At 44.7% G+C, this 18,415-nt stretch overlaps 1 protein-coding gene and 1 long non-coding RNA gene across 2 annotated transcripts in view; one reads left to right on the forward strand and one right to left on the reverse strand.

Moving 5' to 3' along the window:
* The window catches only part of LOC310830297, a 63,139-nt gene that overhangs the window by 19,974 nt on the left and 24,750 nt on the right, over positions 1-18,415 (forward strand). The window lies entirely within an intron of this gene.
* Positions 1,684-13,282, reverse strand: LOC310830266 (vomeronasal type-2 receptor 26-like). Its single transcript, XM_083710018.1, has 7 exons — positions 13,181-13,282; positions 12,360-12,486; positions 6,848-7,130; positions 5,121-5,984; positions 3,280-3,507; positions 2,883-3,009; positions 1,684-2,590 (listed from the first exon to the last, which is right to left on the reverse strand). The coding sequence occupies exons 2-7, from the start codon at positions 12,389-12,391 to the stop codon at positions 1,692-1,694; spliced, it is 2,433 nt and encodes an 810-aa protein (XP_083566144.1). The 5' UTR covers positions 12,392-12,486; positions 13,181-13,282; the 3' UTR covers positions 1,684-1,691.

The raw sequence follows: 18,415 nt of genomic DNA on the forward strand, positions 1-18,415 counted from the left end.
GTGAAAGCTCCAAATTATTGGTATAGGAGTCCAAGAGAGGCTTCTTAGAGCCATGGTTTCTGAGCTTGTAGCAACCAGATAAAATCTTAAATATTATGCTTCTTGGGTAAACTTCTATTTGCTGCTTTCACTTCTTATTGTAGGATTTCATCTGAATGTGGTATGTAGGGCTGCTGTCAGGGTTGGTTTTCCGAAAGGGCACAGCTCATCTTTCCAGACAGCATAACCCTCAACTTACCTAACTCTGACAGGTATAACCCATCTCTTTTACTTGTTTGCCCATGGAGGACCATAGGCTGGGCCCCCATGGCCAGACTATAACTAGTAAACCCCACTCCTTCCTGATATGCTAGCATCTCTCTCGCCTCCTTTACATGTCCTGCAGCATTGGGAAATTAACCCTGAGAAGGTGTTCCGAAACCACACATTCTTTGCAAGTTCTGTGTGAGTGTCTGGAGGCGGTTGGAGGATGGATTGCAGCTAACAGATTGAGGTTGAATCCTGACAATACAGAAGTACTGTTTCTGGGGGAAAGGGGGTGGGCTGGTGTGGAGGACTCCCTGGTCCAGAATGAGGTAACTGTGCCCCTGAAGGACCAGGTGTGCAACCTGGGAGTCATTTTGGACTCACAGCTGTCTATGGAGGCGCAAGTCAATTCTGTGTCCTGGGCAGCTGTCTACCAGTTCCATCTCGTACGCAGGCTGAGACCCTACCTGTCCTTGGACTGTCTTGCCAGAGTGGTGCATGCTTTGGTTATCTCCTGCTTGGACTACTGCAAGCAGGAGGGGCTCTGTGTAGGACTAACTTTGAAAGTGACCCAGAAACTACAACTAATTCAGAATACGGCAGTTAGACTGGTGACTGGGAGAGGCCACCGAGACCACATAACACTCATCCTGAAAGACCTACATTGGCTCCCAATAATTTTCTGGGCACAATTCAAAGTGTTGGTGCTGACCTTTAAAGCCCTAAATGGCCTCGGCCTAGTATATATGAAGGAGAGTCTCCATCCCCATTGTTCAGCCTAGACACTGAGGTCCAGCGCCAAGGGCCTTCTGGTGGTTCCCCCACTGCGAAAAGTGAGGTTACAGGGAAGCAGGCAGAGGGCCTTCTTGGTAGTGGCGCCCGCCCTGTAGAATGCCCTCCCATCAGATGTCAAAGATATAAACAACTATCAGACTTTTAGTAGACATCTGAAGGCAGCTCTGTTTAGAAAAGCTTTTAATATTTGATGAATCATTGTATTTTAATATTGTGCTGGCAGCTGCCCAGAATGGCTGGGGGAAAACAGCCAGATGAGTGGGGTATAAATAATAAATTATTATAATATTATTATTATAAGCAGAAGCTGTTATTTGTGCTCCTAATAGAACAACACCTCAGATATGGAAATATATAGACTGCCCAAAAAAATGTGAATATGTGAAACAAAGAATTATTTGAAGGGGTGGTATATAGATGTAATAAAGAAAAAAATGATGAGAAAATACAAAAGGAATGGTTAATTAACGTATTTGAGATATCAAGAGGTAAGAGAGAATTAACTTTACAATTGCCCAGATGTACTCAGTATTCATAGTGGGTCATGTAATAAAATGGTCTTAACAGCATGGTTATACGATGTAGAAAAAGAGAGATTAATTTGCCCATATTCTGATAGAACAAATAAACAGAGATGATAGGTTAATTTGTTATTTCTTCTTTATTAACTTCTCCTTGCTGTTCAGATCAGGCCTCAATACAATGATGTAACATTTGGGGGCAAAGATGGAGCCCAGTATCCCAGCACTGGAGGCTAAGATGGAGAAGATCTCCACAGCCACCATGTATTTCCCCTTGGTGCTCAGGTACACTGGAAGAAATGAGATCCAAACACTACAAAACAACAACATGCTGAAGGTGATGAATTTAGCCTCATTAAAGCTGTCAGGCAGTTTCCTGGCAAAAAAGGCCACAACAAAGCTGATAATGCCCAAAAAGCCCATGTAGCCCAGGACACAGTAAAACAGGGCAACTGACCCTTCGTTGCAGCCTAGAATGATTTCCCTCATCGCAGACTGCATGTCAGAATCAGGAAATGGGGGAGAGGTTCCTAACCACACAGTGCAAATGCCAGCTTGAATAAGAGAACAAGAAATCACAATGGCGTTTGCCAGTCTTTTCCCCACCCATTTTCTCATTCGAGATCCTGGTTTGGTGGCCACAAAGGCCAGAACCACCGTGATCGTTTTGGCCAGCACACAAGAAACGGTCACTGTGAAAACAAGGCCAAAAGCTATTTGTCGGAGCAGGCAGCTCACTCTTTCTGGAGGGCTGAGGAAGATGAATGGGCAGAGAAAGCAGAGCAGGAGGGAAGTGAGGAGAGTGTAGGTGAGGTCCCGATTGTTTGCTCTGACAAGTGGTGTGTCCTGATGTTTAATGAAGATGACTAGGACCACCACTGTGAGGAGAGAGAGAGAAAGAGCAAACATTGCTAAGCTCATCCCCAGAGGCTCCTTAAAAGACAGGAAGCTGATGGTCTTTGGAATGCATTGTGATTGGTCTCTGTGTGGATAGTGGTCCTTTGGGCACGCAACACAGTCTACCATGTCTGGAAAGAAAATAATACATTCAGATTTTGGATGTGTTGGAAAGCAACTGCTAATGGTGCGAGTATGGAACTGATAATGTTAAATGCGATTGGTCTCTGTGTGGATAGTGGTCTTCAGAGCATGCAACACAGTCATCCATATCTGGAGAGAAAATAATATATTCAGATTTCAGATGTTCTGGATAGCAACTACAAATGCTACCATTGTAAAACTCTTGAGGTTAAAATAGAAATATCACAGATGTCTCCTTCATACATTTGAAAAGTACCATCTATATATTGTGTCTCCTACCTTTCTGGGATGAAATCTTGCCTTGAGGACATGGAGCACAATTATAGCAGCAGAATGGCTCCCCCTCCTTCTTTTCCTTCCTGGAGCCAGGAGGGCAATTTGAGTTACATAACGAAATGGGTGAAACCTGCCCATTTAAATAAACACATAAACATTTTAGCACACAGAAATTAGTAGTATTTTCCCCGGCCCCCAACTAGAAATAGGAAGACACTAAAATACTTATTCCAAACTCAGAGCCAAACTACTCATTTTTCTATTCATGCTTTTTAAAAAAAGTGTGCTCAACCTGTTCATCTGGGGAACAAATATCTCAAATTGAGTGCGATCAGTTGGAATGCAATGTTATAGATATTCTCTTTTCCCATCTCTCATGGATGTAGGAATTATGCCTCACCTGGTGAAAGCTCTGGTGCCACACCATTCTGTTGTCATCAATGGAAATCAGCTGGCCTGGGACAGCCTCCCCACCCAGTCTTCCAACCTTGACTCTCATGAAGGAGTTATTTGGAAATGTGACCAGGTTGGTAATATCAAAGCCAGCTTCTACTTCCCTGCTCTCACTGAAAGATACCATTTCTCCAGCAGAGTTGTTAAAGGAGACACTCCTAAGAAAGGGATGGAGCTGAATTGGAAGAAAAATAGGAACTGTGAAGAAATGCATATGTCTCTCCTTACTGACACTCAGGATGTCTCCAACGTTCAGTACTGGCAGGGACTCCTATGCAAACAGAATCCACTCATTGGAATTGGTTCGTAAGGTGAGCATTCACAGAGAGAGCCAATGATTTCCTTTCTCTCCTATAGGGAAAATCCTAATGCATTCCTGACCAAGAAGAAATGAGGAAAAAATCCTGGCTTTCAGTTCCCACCCCTTGGATATGTCACACCCAACGGAAGAGAATCGTAGGGTAACCAGCCTCAAATAACCATCATGAAGACATCTAACCAACGCTTGAAGGGGGCTAATGCCATGGAGTAAGTTGTCCATGAGTCTGACCAAACTGCGGGAGGCAGTGGAAGACAGGAGTGCCTGGTGTGCTCTGGTCCATGGGGTCACGAAGAGTCGGACACGACTGAACGACTAAACAACAACAAAGCTGTCCTATCAGGCTTCGTCTATGTCACTTCCCTTCACTTTGGGAGGAGATGGGCAACAAAGCCTTTTGGTTTTGGGGAAACTCAGCCTACATGTGAATTCTCTGAACTGCTCTCACCTTCTCTCATTGTAGGCTTGGATCCTCCCCTTAATTTGTGTGAAGAGAAACTGCTTGTAATGGAGCAGGACAGAGCAAGATCAGATTCTCAGAAACTGCTTGTAATGGAGCAGGACAGAGCGAGATCAGATTCTCCTTCACTTACAGTTTCTCTATAAACATAGGTACATATTAACAAAGAAGCAGCACAGTGCAGGATTCGCAGCTACTGCTTAACAACTGGAGGAGCAGCTTATCTGCGTACATTAAGCGGAGGATCATAGCCTACAGTTAGTACTTCAGTTTAAATTTTCAGTTTAGTCTTCTACATTTATATACGATATGATAATCTTTATTATCATTGTCCCATACAGAACAACGAAATTGAAAATCTACATCAGACATTCAGAAACCAGCAAGCATGCTATCCCAGCTATCCCAGCCTGGTTAACCCCCTAAAAACTCTGATACCCCATAATTAAATACAATAGACTCCCATAGAGACTACCTTAAAGGTAAAGGTAAAGGTACCCCTGCCCGTACGGGCCAGTCTTGACAGACTCTGGGGTTGTGCGCCCATCTCACTCAAGAGGCCAGGGGCCAGCGCTGTCCAGAGACACTTCCGGGTCACGTGGCCAGCGTGACATCGCTGCTCTGGCGAGCCAGAGCCGCACACGGAAACGCCGTTTACCTTCCCGCTGGTAAGCGGTCCCTATTTATCTACTTGCACCCGGGGGTGCTTTCGAACTGCTAGGTTGGCAGGCGCTGGGACCGAGCAGCGGGAGCGCACCCCGCCGCAGGGATTCAAACCGCCGACCTTTCGATCGGCAAGTCCTAGGCGCTGAGGCTTTAATCCACAGCGCCACCTGCGAGAGACTACCTTACACTGTGTTTAAAACCAAAATCACAATTGAATAGAAACTGTTTCTCTGGCAGCTAGTCCTAGTCTTTATAACCCTGTACCTTCTTCTGGAAGGCAAAAGCTGAAAGAGATCACTTCACTGCCCATGTCAAATAACTTGTATGTTATAATAGGCATTACCTGCCAAGGCTGCAGTTTCTGAAGCTCCTGCATCCCTCCTTCCACCGCTGCCCTGTATTTGGCCCCAGGCAAGAACATGGCATGTAGAGCATGTGCTGTGGCATAAACAGCATTATAGATGCTATAGCTGTGGCTTGTTATGCTCATCTCAAAGCCAGATGAAGGGAGAACTTCCAGCTTCTCCTCTCCAGTGCAGGTTCCACTGGCCTGCTCCTCTGTATTGGAGTTTGGAAATAAACAGAGAAATACTTGTGCCCAGAACTGCTTGACAAAGCCATTTCCATTTTCCTCAAAAGGATTTTGTCCCTGAAGAAAGGCTTTGAATCCTTGTACCACATTTGAATGAAATGCAAAGGAGAGGGAACCGTGGAAGACATGCATGTCCCAACTCATTTGGTAGGTCAATGCTGTGAAATCCACCTGTGCTGTCAGAATCCACACCTTGCCCACAGATGTTTTGTTAATATTTTCCATTTCACCTAGCGCTAGCATTGTTCGCAAGCGAATCATGGGCGTTGTTCCTCCATAGAAAACAACAACCTTGGCTTCACTTTCCATAATAACATGATAGATTTGGATGAAGTCAGACTGCACATGATAAAAGTCTGCCAAATATGTGGTTTTCAGGGTTGTCTCTGAGAAGGCCAAGCAAATGCCTTTCTGGGAGAGCAGAGGTTTCAGGGTCTGAATAAATCTCTCTCCACTGTCATCATCCACAGCGAGCAGTCCAACCCACGTCCAACCAAAGTGCAGAAGTAACTCAACAATCCCAGTGTACTGATGGGCTTCATTGGGCACCATCCTATAGCAGGAAGTAGATTGGCTATGACCAGGATCTTCTGGAGCAAAGGAACCATAAGTGAGCTAAAGGGAATAAAGAGGCATAATTCATAAATGCAGAAGAAGACCTGTATGTGTATTCAACGCCTGCCTGCCATGGAGACATGATGAGCCAGTTGCCTCAGGAAGGAGACTCCAGAAAGTTGGGAGGGTCGCCGATTTGGCCACCATGGAGTGCTGCCCTGCTTTGCTTTCCTTTCTCCTCATCGTGTCCCCAGTTCATCCTCCTTGCTTTCCTGCACTGCTGCTGTCCCCCGCCCTAGTTAATGCATGAGGGCAATAGAGTAGTAAGCTGCTGTTGGCAATCTTGTGTAGGTCATGACTCCTTCACCTCCAGTGAAAAGAGGGCACCTTTCTGCCAACACATGAGCCAAAGTGCAAAGTCAATCCAGACCATTCTCTGCATGCCTCAGTAGAAGCTCTGTACAGAACCATTTCCAAACATAAAGAGAAAGTCACCTATTGAAAATCCTAGTATTGACCTTTGAAAGCTCTAATTTGTCTGAACCTCATATATCTAGAGGGCCACACTTCTTGGTTTATTGGGTGAGGCCAGGTCACACCTAATACATTTTGCTGCCTGCCATTGAATCCTCCTTCAATATACCAATAGGACCACATCATCCACTGCACTTGGGACACCAGACTAGTTAGAGGAGTCAGGGGAGGCAGTGCTCGGACCTAGAGCAGAGAGAAAAGGCAAGTGTACTTAAGAAGGAGAAATAGGACTGCCCACCTAGAGCAGACATCTTTAATTGCAAAGCCCACAGGAAACACATTTTGTGAAGAGCAGGACTACCCTCCTTTTTAGTCACAATTCTACAAAACTTTTTTGGATAGAAAAGATCATGGTGATTGAGTGTGAAGAGTCCAAGGCAGTATCTTACCTGGGGAATCTTGTAGATGCTCAATATGTCTGCCATGTAGAGGGAGGTATCAAAGTCCAGTCCCCCAACAACTGCCACCAGGTGTTTCTGGGTGTCGCACTTGTAGTTGGGTATTAGTGTGGAGGGAAGATTCAGAGCAGCCTGATATGTCATCCTTTCATTGAAGTAACTGTCATAGATGTGGAATCCTAAGGTGATATTTGGTAAGATCTTGGGGTTCTCATTGATCTTCTTGACAGCAAATATCAAGGCCAGAATATGCTGGTAGTTCTTTGGCACAACACTGCAATGAGAATTTCATGCTATATATTTGAAATATATGCTATGCAATTTAAAAAAAAGGGGGGGGGGGCTTGACAATTCTTCAGCATTTTAGTTGAATTTTTTTCCTATTATATATGCAAAGGAGTTTCCCCTGAAGGAATACATTGTATCCCACTTTTATACTTATAGCTCACTTTTATTAGAACAGTGGTACCTCAGGTTAGAGACGCTTCAGGTTACAAACGCTTTAGTTTACAGACTCTGCTAATCCAGAAATAGTACCTCGGGTTAAGTACTTTGCTTCAGGATGAGAACAGAAATCGTGCGCCAACATTTCCATGCATTTTGATGGAAACTTTACATCCGTATTTGCATTTTTGTATACATGACTTGGCTAGAAGATTCCACTGCAAAATCTGGAGAAGTATAAATTTCAAATGATGGCTCTCTTTTGGTTTAGATAACTTTTTAGAGCAAGCAAATTTTGGTAGGTTCATGTTCAAATGTGAGCTGATTTGTAAGAACTGGGCAGCTTCCTACCTTGAAATAGACACCAGCTCACCTGTTCTGATCTTCAACACAAAATATGGTTAACACACTGGGGATAAGTAGCTTAATATTTAAACCTCAGCTGTCCACTTTCACAGCTTTCTTTGGTTTTTCCCTCACACCTCCCTCCTTACTTCTCCCAACTGACAGTTAACTGCTTTTTCTTGGCTGATCAGAACCTTCAGCCAATTAGTCTGTTGATGCCCAGGCCAATTGGAATGAATGGACCTGATCCAGCCTATGTCTATATATGAAATGCCCTCTCTTCCCCTGTCACAAGTCCTTTGTCATCAAACAAGCCTGCACCATAGTTACACTACAAGGCTACAGACATTGACAGTCACACAGAGACATCAACAGAAGCCATAAAATATTTTGAAATCATGAAGCTGATTAATTATACTACTACTACTACTAATAATAATAACCCCCCCTTCATCTGAAGATCTAACATGATACAAATAGAGTGTAGGGGCTGCCCTTTGGGCTTAGACATATACAAATAGGTTATTTACAGGTACTGATCTGATCCCAGAACAAAAGCTGTATCGAAATGCAGAGAAGTAGGTAGCCAGGCTTAATGGAGTTATTCTCATCATATTTAAACCTGTGACACATTTTAAACTGGGAGGGTCATAAAAACTAGCCTGACTTGGATGAGAACATCTGAATGAGAATTTCACCTCAAAGGAGAGGTGAGCTTTTAAGACAATTCACCCCAAACTTTCAGAGGTGAAGTTCAATAATCAGAACAGAGAAGGGCTTTCCATCTTAAACTAGGTAAGTCTAAGTTGTGGCTCCTCTTGTGAAACTCTTCTTGGAAGAAATTTGGTGGGATGTGGGGAGGAGAGAACACATGAATGAAAGAAAGACTCTCTCATCTCACTGACGACACACTCAGATCTCCATTTCCCACCTTCCAAGCCAACTCTTCAGCTCTGAGATGGTCCCCCCCCCCCGCGACACCTCTGCCTGGAAGGAAATCCCTCTAAAATCAGTGGAACAGGCTTCTCAGTAAGCCTGGTGAGCTGGAGAATATTTCTGTATCACCTGATTACTTGATATATGAAGTATTTACAAGGTATTAAGAAGCTGATGTGTGGTTAGCCTTTCTGTGAAGTCTACTTTGTCAAAATTGGTAAAGAGGTGAGAAGCAAGTCCGCCAACAATAAGATCACCAGGTTGGTAGTATTCATGTGGAATTCTGGACAGATCATGGATGGTGCAACGTGTATGTTTGCACACCATATGAGGCAGATGAAAGAGAAGGGGCACAACAAACAGCAACATACTGAGGCAAATATTCTTTCTCATCCGACACCCTCATTTCCAGCTGGAAAATGAACCTTAGCTTCAGAACCACGCTCAGTACAATATTCTGCCTTGACAGGAACAGCACTTCCCTACCAATTCACAGATTAAAATCCTATTTTACACCTCAAAAAAGAGAAATGCAGAAATCCTCCCTCTTCCTCTTCCCTCTCCCTTGCTTAGAATGGCAGGAAGGGGTTTTATGCCCATGTTTAGACTCTGGCTGGTATTGTCTGGAAATCTATGGAGACATTATTCATTAGAGACTTAGTCATGGCGAGATTGATAATTACAGCTGTGATGATAACTAGGTCTCTCTACATCAAGAACAACAAAATGACCAGAAAAAACACCAGCACATGCTTGTGTTATTTCATCAAAAGTGGTTTCTGTCTGTTTATGGGACAACAAAAGAGCATGCAAAAATAACTACAAGGAGGAAGAAAAGAACAGAACAGTGGTCCAGTCTGCTATCAGTGCTGAAAAGCTTCATCTGAACAGGGAAATGATCAGTCTGATCTCCAAATTCTGCCCCCTGAACATCTGTTCATTAATTTACTGACAACTATACTAAAACTGAAAAATTGTGAAAGAGATTGAGTTATGACAGATGATTTGTGTAGGGAGTGAGATAAATTAAGTATAAAAAAGGAGAATTCCCTAGATGCCAAGATCCAGGTTTGGGGCAAGTGCTCTTTGTTGAGAGATCCCCAGCAGATATTTTCAATCACAAAATATTCAGCAAAGTAAAGTGTGGAAATATAGGTTGTTAGGTCTTAAAAATATACCCTCACGAGTTCCAAAACTTCCCTCTCCCCTTAGCATTGAAAAGGACCACACATCTGGTCAGTGAAAACTGGCTTACTTACAAACTCTTCAAAGGTCAGGTTCATGTGTTTCTCCATACATCAGTCAGAAAACAGAGGCAGTAGCACTTGGCTTAGTTACAGTGGTGAAAGCTCCAAATTATTGGTATAGGAGTCCAAGAGAGGCTTCTTAGAGCCATGGTTTCTGAGCTTGTAGCAACCAGCTAGGACCTTAAATGTTGTGCTTCTTGGGTAGACTGATAGAGAGCAATAGGCCATGTATTTCTGGATAAAGCCTGCTGGCGTGGCCTATGATTCTAAAGGTTCGTAATTATGGTGAGGTATACTGGCTTTTGCTGTTTTGGGGCCCTGCTCAAATTCCAAGAGTGTCTTGGTATCTTCCTTAAATGTAATTCTAAGCTAAGATGGTTCTGTTTGGTGCTGCAGTCTCTGAATAACGTATTTGCTTCCATTTGCTGCTTTCACTTCTTATTGTAGGATTTCATCTGAATCTGGTATGTAGCTGCTTGGTTATGGCTATAACTTGTGGGCTTGTGGCTCAGCAGGCAAGCTTTTCGTCTTGGTGAATCCCAAGAATATCCAGCATCCAACCAGAGTTCCATGACCCAGAATATTGGGTGACTTTGCTGTGGTGCTGTCAGGGTTGGTTTTCCCTGGTTATCCTTTGGTTAAAGGGTGTTGTCAGGAATGAGGTGCAATAACACATCCCAATGCTTTTACCATCTAGCAAGAATAAAGGAACAAGGTATTAACTACCCAGGGAAGCTAGGATATCCACATTAGCACAAAAGCTTGCTCCAGACCAGCAGTAACATAGAACCTCCTTCTCAAGAATCCATACCAATCATTTGAAGCAAAAGGGATCCAAAGGTCCAATATAAGTTGACAAATAAATCAACAGTTCAAAAGTATTTGGTGTACATAAAAAGTACACTTACAGATTTTTAAAGACTCTTGCTTAGCCCTAAGAAATACCTGCTCACAAGCCATGACCCCCCCCCCCCCCGGTTTATGCATGTTCATTATAAGGCAGGTGAAAACAAGAAGGAAAACTGAAAGCCAAGTTGTGAGTGAAGCATGAGGTAGATAGTGGTTTATACCCTTTTTCTGGAACCTGATATAGTGTCCCCCAATGAGACTGATGAATCATGTCAGTAGCAGTTCCACTGAAACCTTATTTACCAAATAATCACAAAGGAATAAGCAGAAGCTTTTTAAGCATCCCAATATCGGCTTTCTCTCATTCAGCTTCTAATTAACCGTCATCTGGTGTTCTAGTCAGGTCTTAATACTTTGCAGTACCCATGACAGTTTCTTAGTTTTCCAAATGCACCCAAACATGGAAAAAGGTTGAGGACCCCTATCTCAGAGAGACCACAGAGGATTTTTAAAGGAATTGCACATAGGAATTGTAACAGATAAAATATAACATAGTTATGGGATGTAGAAAAGGGGAGATTAATTTGCCCATATTCCGATAGAACAAATAAACAGAGTTGATAGGTTAATTTATTATTTCTTCTTTATTAACTTCTCCTTGCAGTTCAAATCAGGCCTCAACACAATGATGTAGCATTTGGGGGCAAAGATGGAACCAAGTAAGCCAGCACTGGAGGCCAAGATGGAGAAGATCTCCACAGCCACCATGTGTTTTCCCTTGGTGCTCAGGTAGACTGGAACAAAGGAGATCCAAACACTACAAAACAACAACATGCTGAAGGTGATGAATTTGGCCTCATTAAAGCTGTCAGGCAGTTTCCTGGCAAAAAAGGCCACAACAAAGCTGAGAATGGCCAACAAGCCCATGTAGCCCAGGACACAGTAAAACAGGGCAACTGACCCTTCATTGCAGCCTAGAATGATTTCCCTCATCACAGACTGCATGTCAGAATCAGGGAATGGGGGAGAGGTTACTAACCACACAGCACAAATGCCTGCTTGGATAAGGGAACAAGAAAACACAATGGCGTTTGTCAGTCTTTTCCCCACCCACTTCCTCATTCGGGATCCTGGTTTGGTGGCCACAAAGGCCAGAACCACCATGATCGTTTTGGCCAGAACACAAGAAACAGTCACTGTGAAAACAAGGCCAAAAGCCATTTGTCGGAGCAGGCAGCTCACTCTTTCTGGAGGGCTGAGGAAGATGAATGGGCAGAGGAAGCAGAGCAGGAGGAAAGTGAGGAGAGTGTAGGTGAGGTCCCGATTGTTTGCTCTGACAAGTGGTGTGTCCTGGTGTTTAATGAAGATGGCAAGGACCACCAGTGTGAGGAGAGAGAGAGAAAGAGCCAACAATGCTAAGCTCATCCCCAGAGGCTCTTTAAAAGACAGGAAGCTGATGGTCTTTGGAATGCATTGCGATTGGTCTCTGTGTGGATAGTAATCTCCGGGGCACCCAACACAGTCATCCATGTCTGGAGAGAAAATAATATATTCAGATTTCAGATGTTCTGGACAGCAAGTACAAATGCTACCGGTGTGAAACTCTTAAGGTTAAAATAGAAATATCACAGATGTTTCCTTTATACATTTGAAAAGTACCATGTATATATTGTGTCTCCTACCTTTCTGGGATGAAATCTTGCCTTGAGGACATGGAGCACAATTATAGCAGCAGAATGGCTCCCCCTCCTTCTTTTCCTTCCTGGAACCAGGAGGGCAATTTGAGTTACATACAGAAAGGGGTGGAACCTACCCATTTAAATAAATACATAAAATTGTAGCACAGAGAAATTATTAGCATTTATCCCCACCCACCCCCCAACTAGAAATAGGAAGACATTAAACTACTTATTCCAAACTCGGGGTCAAACTATTCATTTTACTGTTCATGCTTTTTTTTAAAAAAAGTGCGTTCAACCTGACCATCTTTGTGCTCTCTTCAGGCACCCAAAAAGAATGCATGAGGGCTCAAGTTGGGAAGCAAATTCAGAGTTTATCTTCACCAGCCCTGCATCCATTGTACCCATGCACAATGGGAATAACTGGTCCACGCCCGATTTTCTAATCATAGCACATGTTTAAAATTTTGCTTCTTTGAGAGGACAGGCGCATAGTGTCAAGAATGATCTACAAATATTGATAGACGCAAAAGAGGTTTCTCTCTGCTGTATATAACATTATATTACAAAGCATCTTGTTTTTGTTGGTTGAAGGAATGGATGACACTGCAGATTCCACATATCTTAGATTTAGATTTAGATAATATCTATACATTCATTGATTGATTGATTGATTGATTGATTGGTCATGATAATATTTTATGTAGTGCAGAGAAAATATATTGAATCAGGCTGGAAAGCCAGGGATGGGCTGCACCAATGATCTATAAGTGCAAAAACATTCTCTTTTCCCATCTCTCATGGATGTAGGAATTATGCCTCACCTGGTGAAAGCTTTGGTGCCACACCATTCTGTTGTCATCAATGGAAATCAGCTGGCCTGGGACAGCCTCCCCACCCAGTCTTCCAACCTTGACTCTCCTGAAGGATTTATTTGGAAAAGTGACCAGGTTGGTAATATCAAAGCCAGCTTCTACTTCCCTGCTCTCACTGAAAGATACCGTTTCTCCAGCAGTGTTGTTAAAGGAGACACTCCTAAGGAAGGGATGGAGCTGCATTGGAAGAAAAATAGGAACTATGAAGAAATGCATATGTCTCTCCTTACTGACACTCAGGATGGCTCCAACGTTCAGTACTGGCAGGGATGCTATGCAAGCAGAATCCACTCATTGGAATTAGTTCGTAAGGTGAGCATTCACAGAGAGAGCCAATGATTTCCTTTCTCTCCTATAGGGAAAATCCTAATGCATTCCCAACCAAGAAGAAATGAGAGAAAAATGCATTGTTTTCAGTTCCCACTGCTTGGATATGTCACACCCCACGGAAGAGAATCGTAGGGTAAACAGCCTCAAATAACCATCATGCAGACATCTAATCAACACATGAAGGGGGCTAATGCCATGGAGGAAGCAGTCCTACCAGGCTTCGTCCATGTCACTTCCCTTCACTTTGGGAGCAAATGGGCAACAAACCAAATTCACATTGTAACTTGCTAAACAGGTGAACAATCTTTCCGAAAGGGAAGTGGAATATTTTGGCGTTCACTGAAAAGAGCACATGTTAGGGTTTTGCAGTCTCTTATCTCCATGCCTTTATTTGCCTTTCTGTCAAATAAATTGTATGTTATGATAGGTATTACCTGCCAAGGCTGCAGTTTCTGAAGCTCCTGCATCCCTCCTTCCACCGCTGCCCTGTATTTGGTCCTTGACAAGAACATGGCATGTAGAGCATGTGCTGTGGCATAGACAGCATTATAGATGCTATAGCTGTGGCTTGTTATGCTCATCTCAAAGCCAGACGAAGGGAGATTCTCCAGCTTCTCCTCTCCAGTGCAGGTTCCACTGTCCTGCTCCTCTGTATTGGAGTTTGGAAATAAACAGAGAAATACCTGTGCCCAGAACTGCTTGACAAAGCCATTTCCATTTTCCTCAAAAGGATTTTGTGCCTGAAGAAAGGATTTGAATCCTTGTACAACATTTGAATGAACTGCAAAGGAGAGGGAACCGTGGAAGACTTGCATATCCATGCTCAGTTGAAAGGTCAGTGCTGGGAAATCCACCAGTGCTGTCAGAATCCACACCTTGCCCAAGGATGTCTTGGTCACATTTTCCAATTCACCAAGAGATACTATGTCTCTCAAGGCAAGCATAGACTTTGTTTCTCCATAGAAAACCACCACCTTGGCTTTACTTTCCATAATAACTTGATAAATTTGAATCCAGTGCGGATAAAGGTCATAATACTCAGCCAAATATGTCGTTTTCAGGGTTGTCTCTGAGAAAGCCAAGCAAATACCTTTCTGGGAGAGCAGAGGTTTCATGGTCTGAATAAATCTCTCTCCACCTTCACTTTCTCTAGCAAGCAACCCAACCCACGTCCAACCAAAGTGCAGAAGTAACTCAACAATCCCAGTGTACTGATGGGCTTCATTGGGCACCATCTTGTAGAAGGAAGTGGATTGGCTCTGACTACCATCCTCTGGAGAAAAGGAGCCATAAGTGAGCTAGAAGGAAATACAGTAGCATCATGTATTATTGCAGAAGGACTGAGTATGTGCATCCAGGGCCTTCCCATCCAGGAGGCAAAATGAGCCAGTTGCCTTAAGAAGGCAGGTTCCAGAAAGCTGGGAGGGGTGGCAGATTGCACCCTGTGTTTCTCAGCCTCCACTTCCTTCTCTGCCGTCCCTGCATGCCCAGTTTCCTGCTCTCCTGCTTTCCTCTCCTCCCTCCTCCATTTCTTTCTCCCCTTTCTCCTCTATGCCTTCCCAAGCTGCTGCTTTCCTCTCCCCTGTTTCGTTCATGTTGCTTCACCAAAACATTTCAGCTCCTGATTTCATGCTGTCTTCCCTTCCTTTCTCAAACCACTAACACACAGAATCCCCATGAAGTGTCACAATATGTGGGCAGCTGACTCCTGGTAGGCAGGCTTCCAGCTTTGCAAGAGAGCAGCTTTTCTCTCCAACCAGTAGGCCATGGAGCAAAGGTGAGAGGGTGTCAGTTGTCGGAAAGGAATTTGGATACATGTTTTTAGGTGTGTGTGGACAAGGAAGTGGGGTGAGATGAGCAATCCTCTACCATCACATTACCTTGTGAAGGGCAGAATCACTCTCCTTTGTCTCTCATAACTATTTCTATATTAAATAAATCTTTTCTGAATAGAAGATATCATGGTGAATGTGTGAAATCCCCAAGGCAGCATCTTACCTGGGGAATCTTGTAGATCCTCAAGATGTTTGCCAGGTAGATGGAGGTATCCAAGTCCAGCCCCCCAATAACTGCCACCAGGTGTTTCTGGTTGTTGCACTTGTAGTTGGGCACAAGTATGGAGGGAAGGTTCAGAGCAGCCCAGTAGGTCATCCTTTCATCAAAGTAACTGTCATAGATGCGGAATCCCAGTGTAATATTAGGCAAGATCTTGGCGTTCTCATTGATCTTCTTGACAGCAAATTCCAAGGCCAGAATATGCTGGTAGTTCTTTGGCACAATACTGCAACAAGAATTTTATGCTGTATCATAGAGAGATGTGCTATGCATGTTTTTCAGTGGCCTCTTTATGATTCTTGAGTTTTTAGTGTACATTTTGCCCTAAATTACACATATCTGCAGAACAATTTCCCCTAAAAGAGCAGAATTTCAGGTTCATGTAGGGCTCATTCAGACTTTCCCACTCTTGCCATTTTTCTCCAGGAAAATCTGATCTTTACCACTGAACTCTCACCTCCCTCATCACGTCTCCCAACTGACAGTGAACTGACATTTCTTCACTGATCACTATTGTGATGGGATAGTGAGCTGCTTGTGCGTAAAAGCTTGATCCCTCTGGGGTTTGGCTGGTCATCCAAACCGAGGCACTAACGGAGCCCCCAAAGCATGACTCCGTCAGTCGCTGGTAGAATCTGACAGTGGGCGTCTACGGAATTTACGCCAACATAAAAGCTGTTTGACGGACATGCGCCTTCGTGACTCTCTGCGTGACAGTTTCCGGCGAAGGGTGGGAGTTCCTAACGGGGGTCTTGTTACCTCTTCGCTATTCTCACTAGAAGTATCCCAGAGCCTCCCCTCCGCTGTGACTCCTGCACTCCCCCTGCTGGTTCCTTCCTCTGCTGCAGATTCTCTCCTATTCTCCTGGAGCCTGTCCACCACCTGTCCCTCCGATGGCAGTTCCCTGACATCCACCTCCCTCCCAGGGCCCCCTTCACCCCCTCCCGCCTCCTCTCCCACTGGCGGTGAGGGCGGAAAGCCCCTGAATGAACTCTCCTCGTCGTCCGAGGATTCAAACACTTCTAGCCACGGCGTACCGTCTCTCTCCCCGTCTTCCTCTTCTTCGTCGGAGTCGGCTTCCTCACCCACCCCTGACTCTGGGAACCCTTCAAACTCTCCTTCCTCATCGGTGGTCCCAAAGTGTTTCCTTCTAAATCGTGCCACGGGTTGCGGTTTTCTTGGGAAACGCTGATGAAATGTTTCTATTAAGACCTCGTCATTGACTACCTCTGCTGGTACCCAAGTGTTTTCCGACTCTACTTCCCCCTCCCATTCTACCAGATATTCCACCTGATTCCCCTTCCACCTGGAATCAATGATTCCTGCCACGTTCATGTCGCGCTCTCTCTCTTCTATCACGGGCGTTTGGGTGGCCTCTCTCTCACGCTCCCCCCACTCACGTCCCTCTCGGTACGGCGACAGTAATGACCTGTGAAATACTGGGTGTAATTTCATGTGACTGGGCAGCCTGAGTTTGAATGCTACTGGGTTGACCTGCTGTATGACCTCAAAGGGTCCCAATCTTTTCGGTCTCAATTTCTTACTCCCGCCCTTGAACGGTAGTCCTTGGGTGGATAACCACACCCGGTCTCCCACCCTTATAGTTTCACCTTGCCTCCTATTTCTGTCTGCTTGCTTCTTATATTCTTCCTTGGCTTTCTCTAAGTTAAGTTGAAGCTGACGGTGGATCGCTTCCATCTCTTCAAAAAAATATTCCGCCGCCGGCACGCTCCACCTCTCCCCTCCCTCTCCTGGGAATGCCCGGGGGTGACACCCATAATTTGCCAGAAAGGGACTCATCCCTGTGGACACGTTCTCCGCGTTGTTGTAGGCAAATTCTGCTAGAGGTAACTTATCCACCCAATCATTTTCTCTGTCTTTTACATAACACCTCAGGTATTGTTGTAAAATCCCGTTTGCCCTTTCCGCTTGACCATTTGTTTCTGGGTGCCGGGCAGTTGAGAAATTGAGTTCTACGTGCAATAAGCTCATAAGTTTCCTCCCGAACCTGGATGTAAATTGTTTCCCTCTGTCGCTCAAAACCCTCAAGGGGGCGCCATGCAACCTAAAAATATGTTCTACAAACAACTTGGCGGTTTCCTCCGCTGTGACCGCATGTGAACAAGCTATAAAATGACACATCTTGGTTAATAGATCTACCACCACCATGACAGCTGTTTTGCCTTTGGATTTTGGCAGGTCCGTCATAAAATCTATGGATACTGCCTCCCATGGCCTTTCTGGCGTGGGTAAGGGTTGTAATAGCCCCGCTGGCGCCACCCTCTCTCCTTTCGCTCGCTGGCACCTGTCGCAACCCCTGACATATTCCCGTACGTCCTCCCTCACCTTGGGCCACCAAAACTCCCTGGTAACCAACCACATGGTTTTGTGCTGTCCAAAATGTCCCGCTGTGGGGCTGTCATGCAACTGCTTGAGTACTCTGCCCCTCAGTTCCCCATCGGGTATGTACAGTGCCCCTTTGTAATACAACGCCCCGTTCTTTTCTTCAAACCCCCCTGTGTTCTCCTCTGTCCTCCTGAGCTCTCTGAGTTTCTCTTGGGTGTATTCATCGTTCTCAGTACCCTCTATCAGTTCCCTCTGCCCCACCAATGCCGCCCCACACACCCAGCGGTCTTCAGGGATTACATGCCTTGCCTCAGGCGCTCCCTCCCCCTCTAAGTACTCAGGTTTCCTGGAAAGAGCGTCCGCCCTCACGTTCTCGGAGCCGGGCACATAACGAATCTCAAAGTGGAATTTGGAGAACTCCTGGGCCCATCGCACTTGTCTCTGGTTCAGCAC

The sequence above is a fragment of the Podarcis gaigeae genome (assembly GCF_964106915.1).
Source record: "Podarcis gaigeae genome assembly, chromosome: 13".
In the NCBI taxonomy this organism is placed as follows: domain Eukaryota; kingdom Metazoa; phylum Chordata; class Lepidosauria; order Squamata; family Lacertidae; genus Podarcis; species Podarcis gaigeae.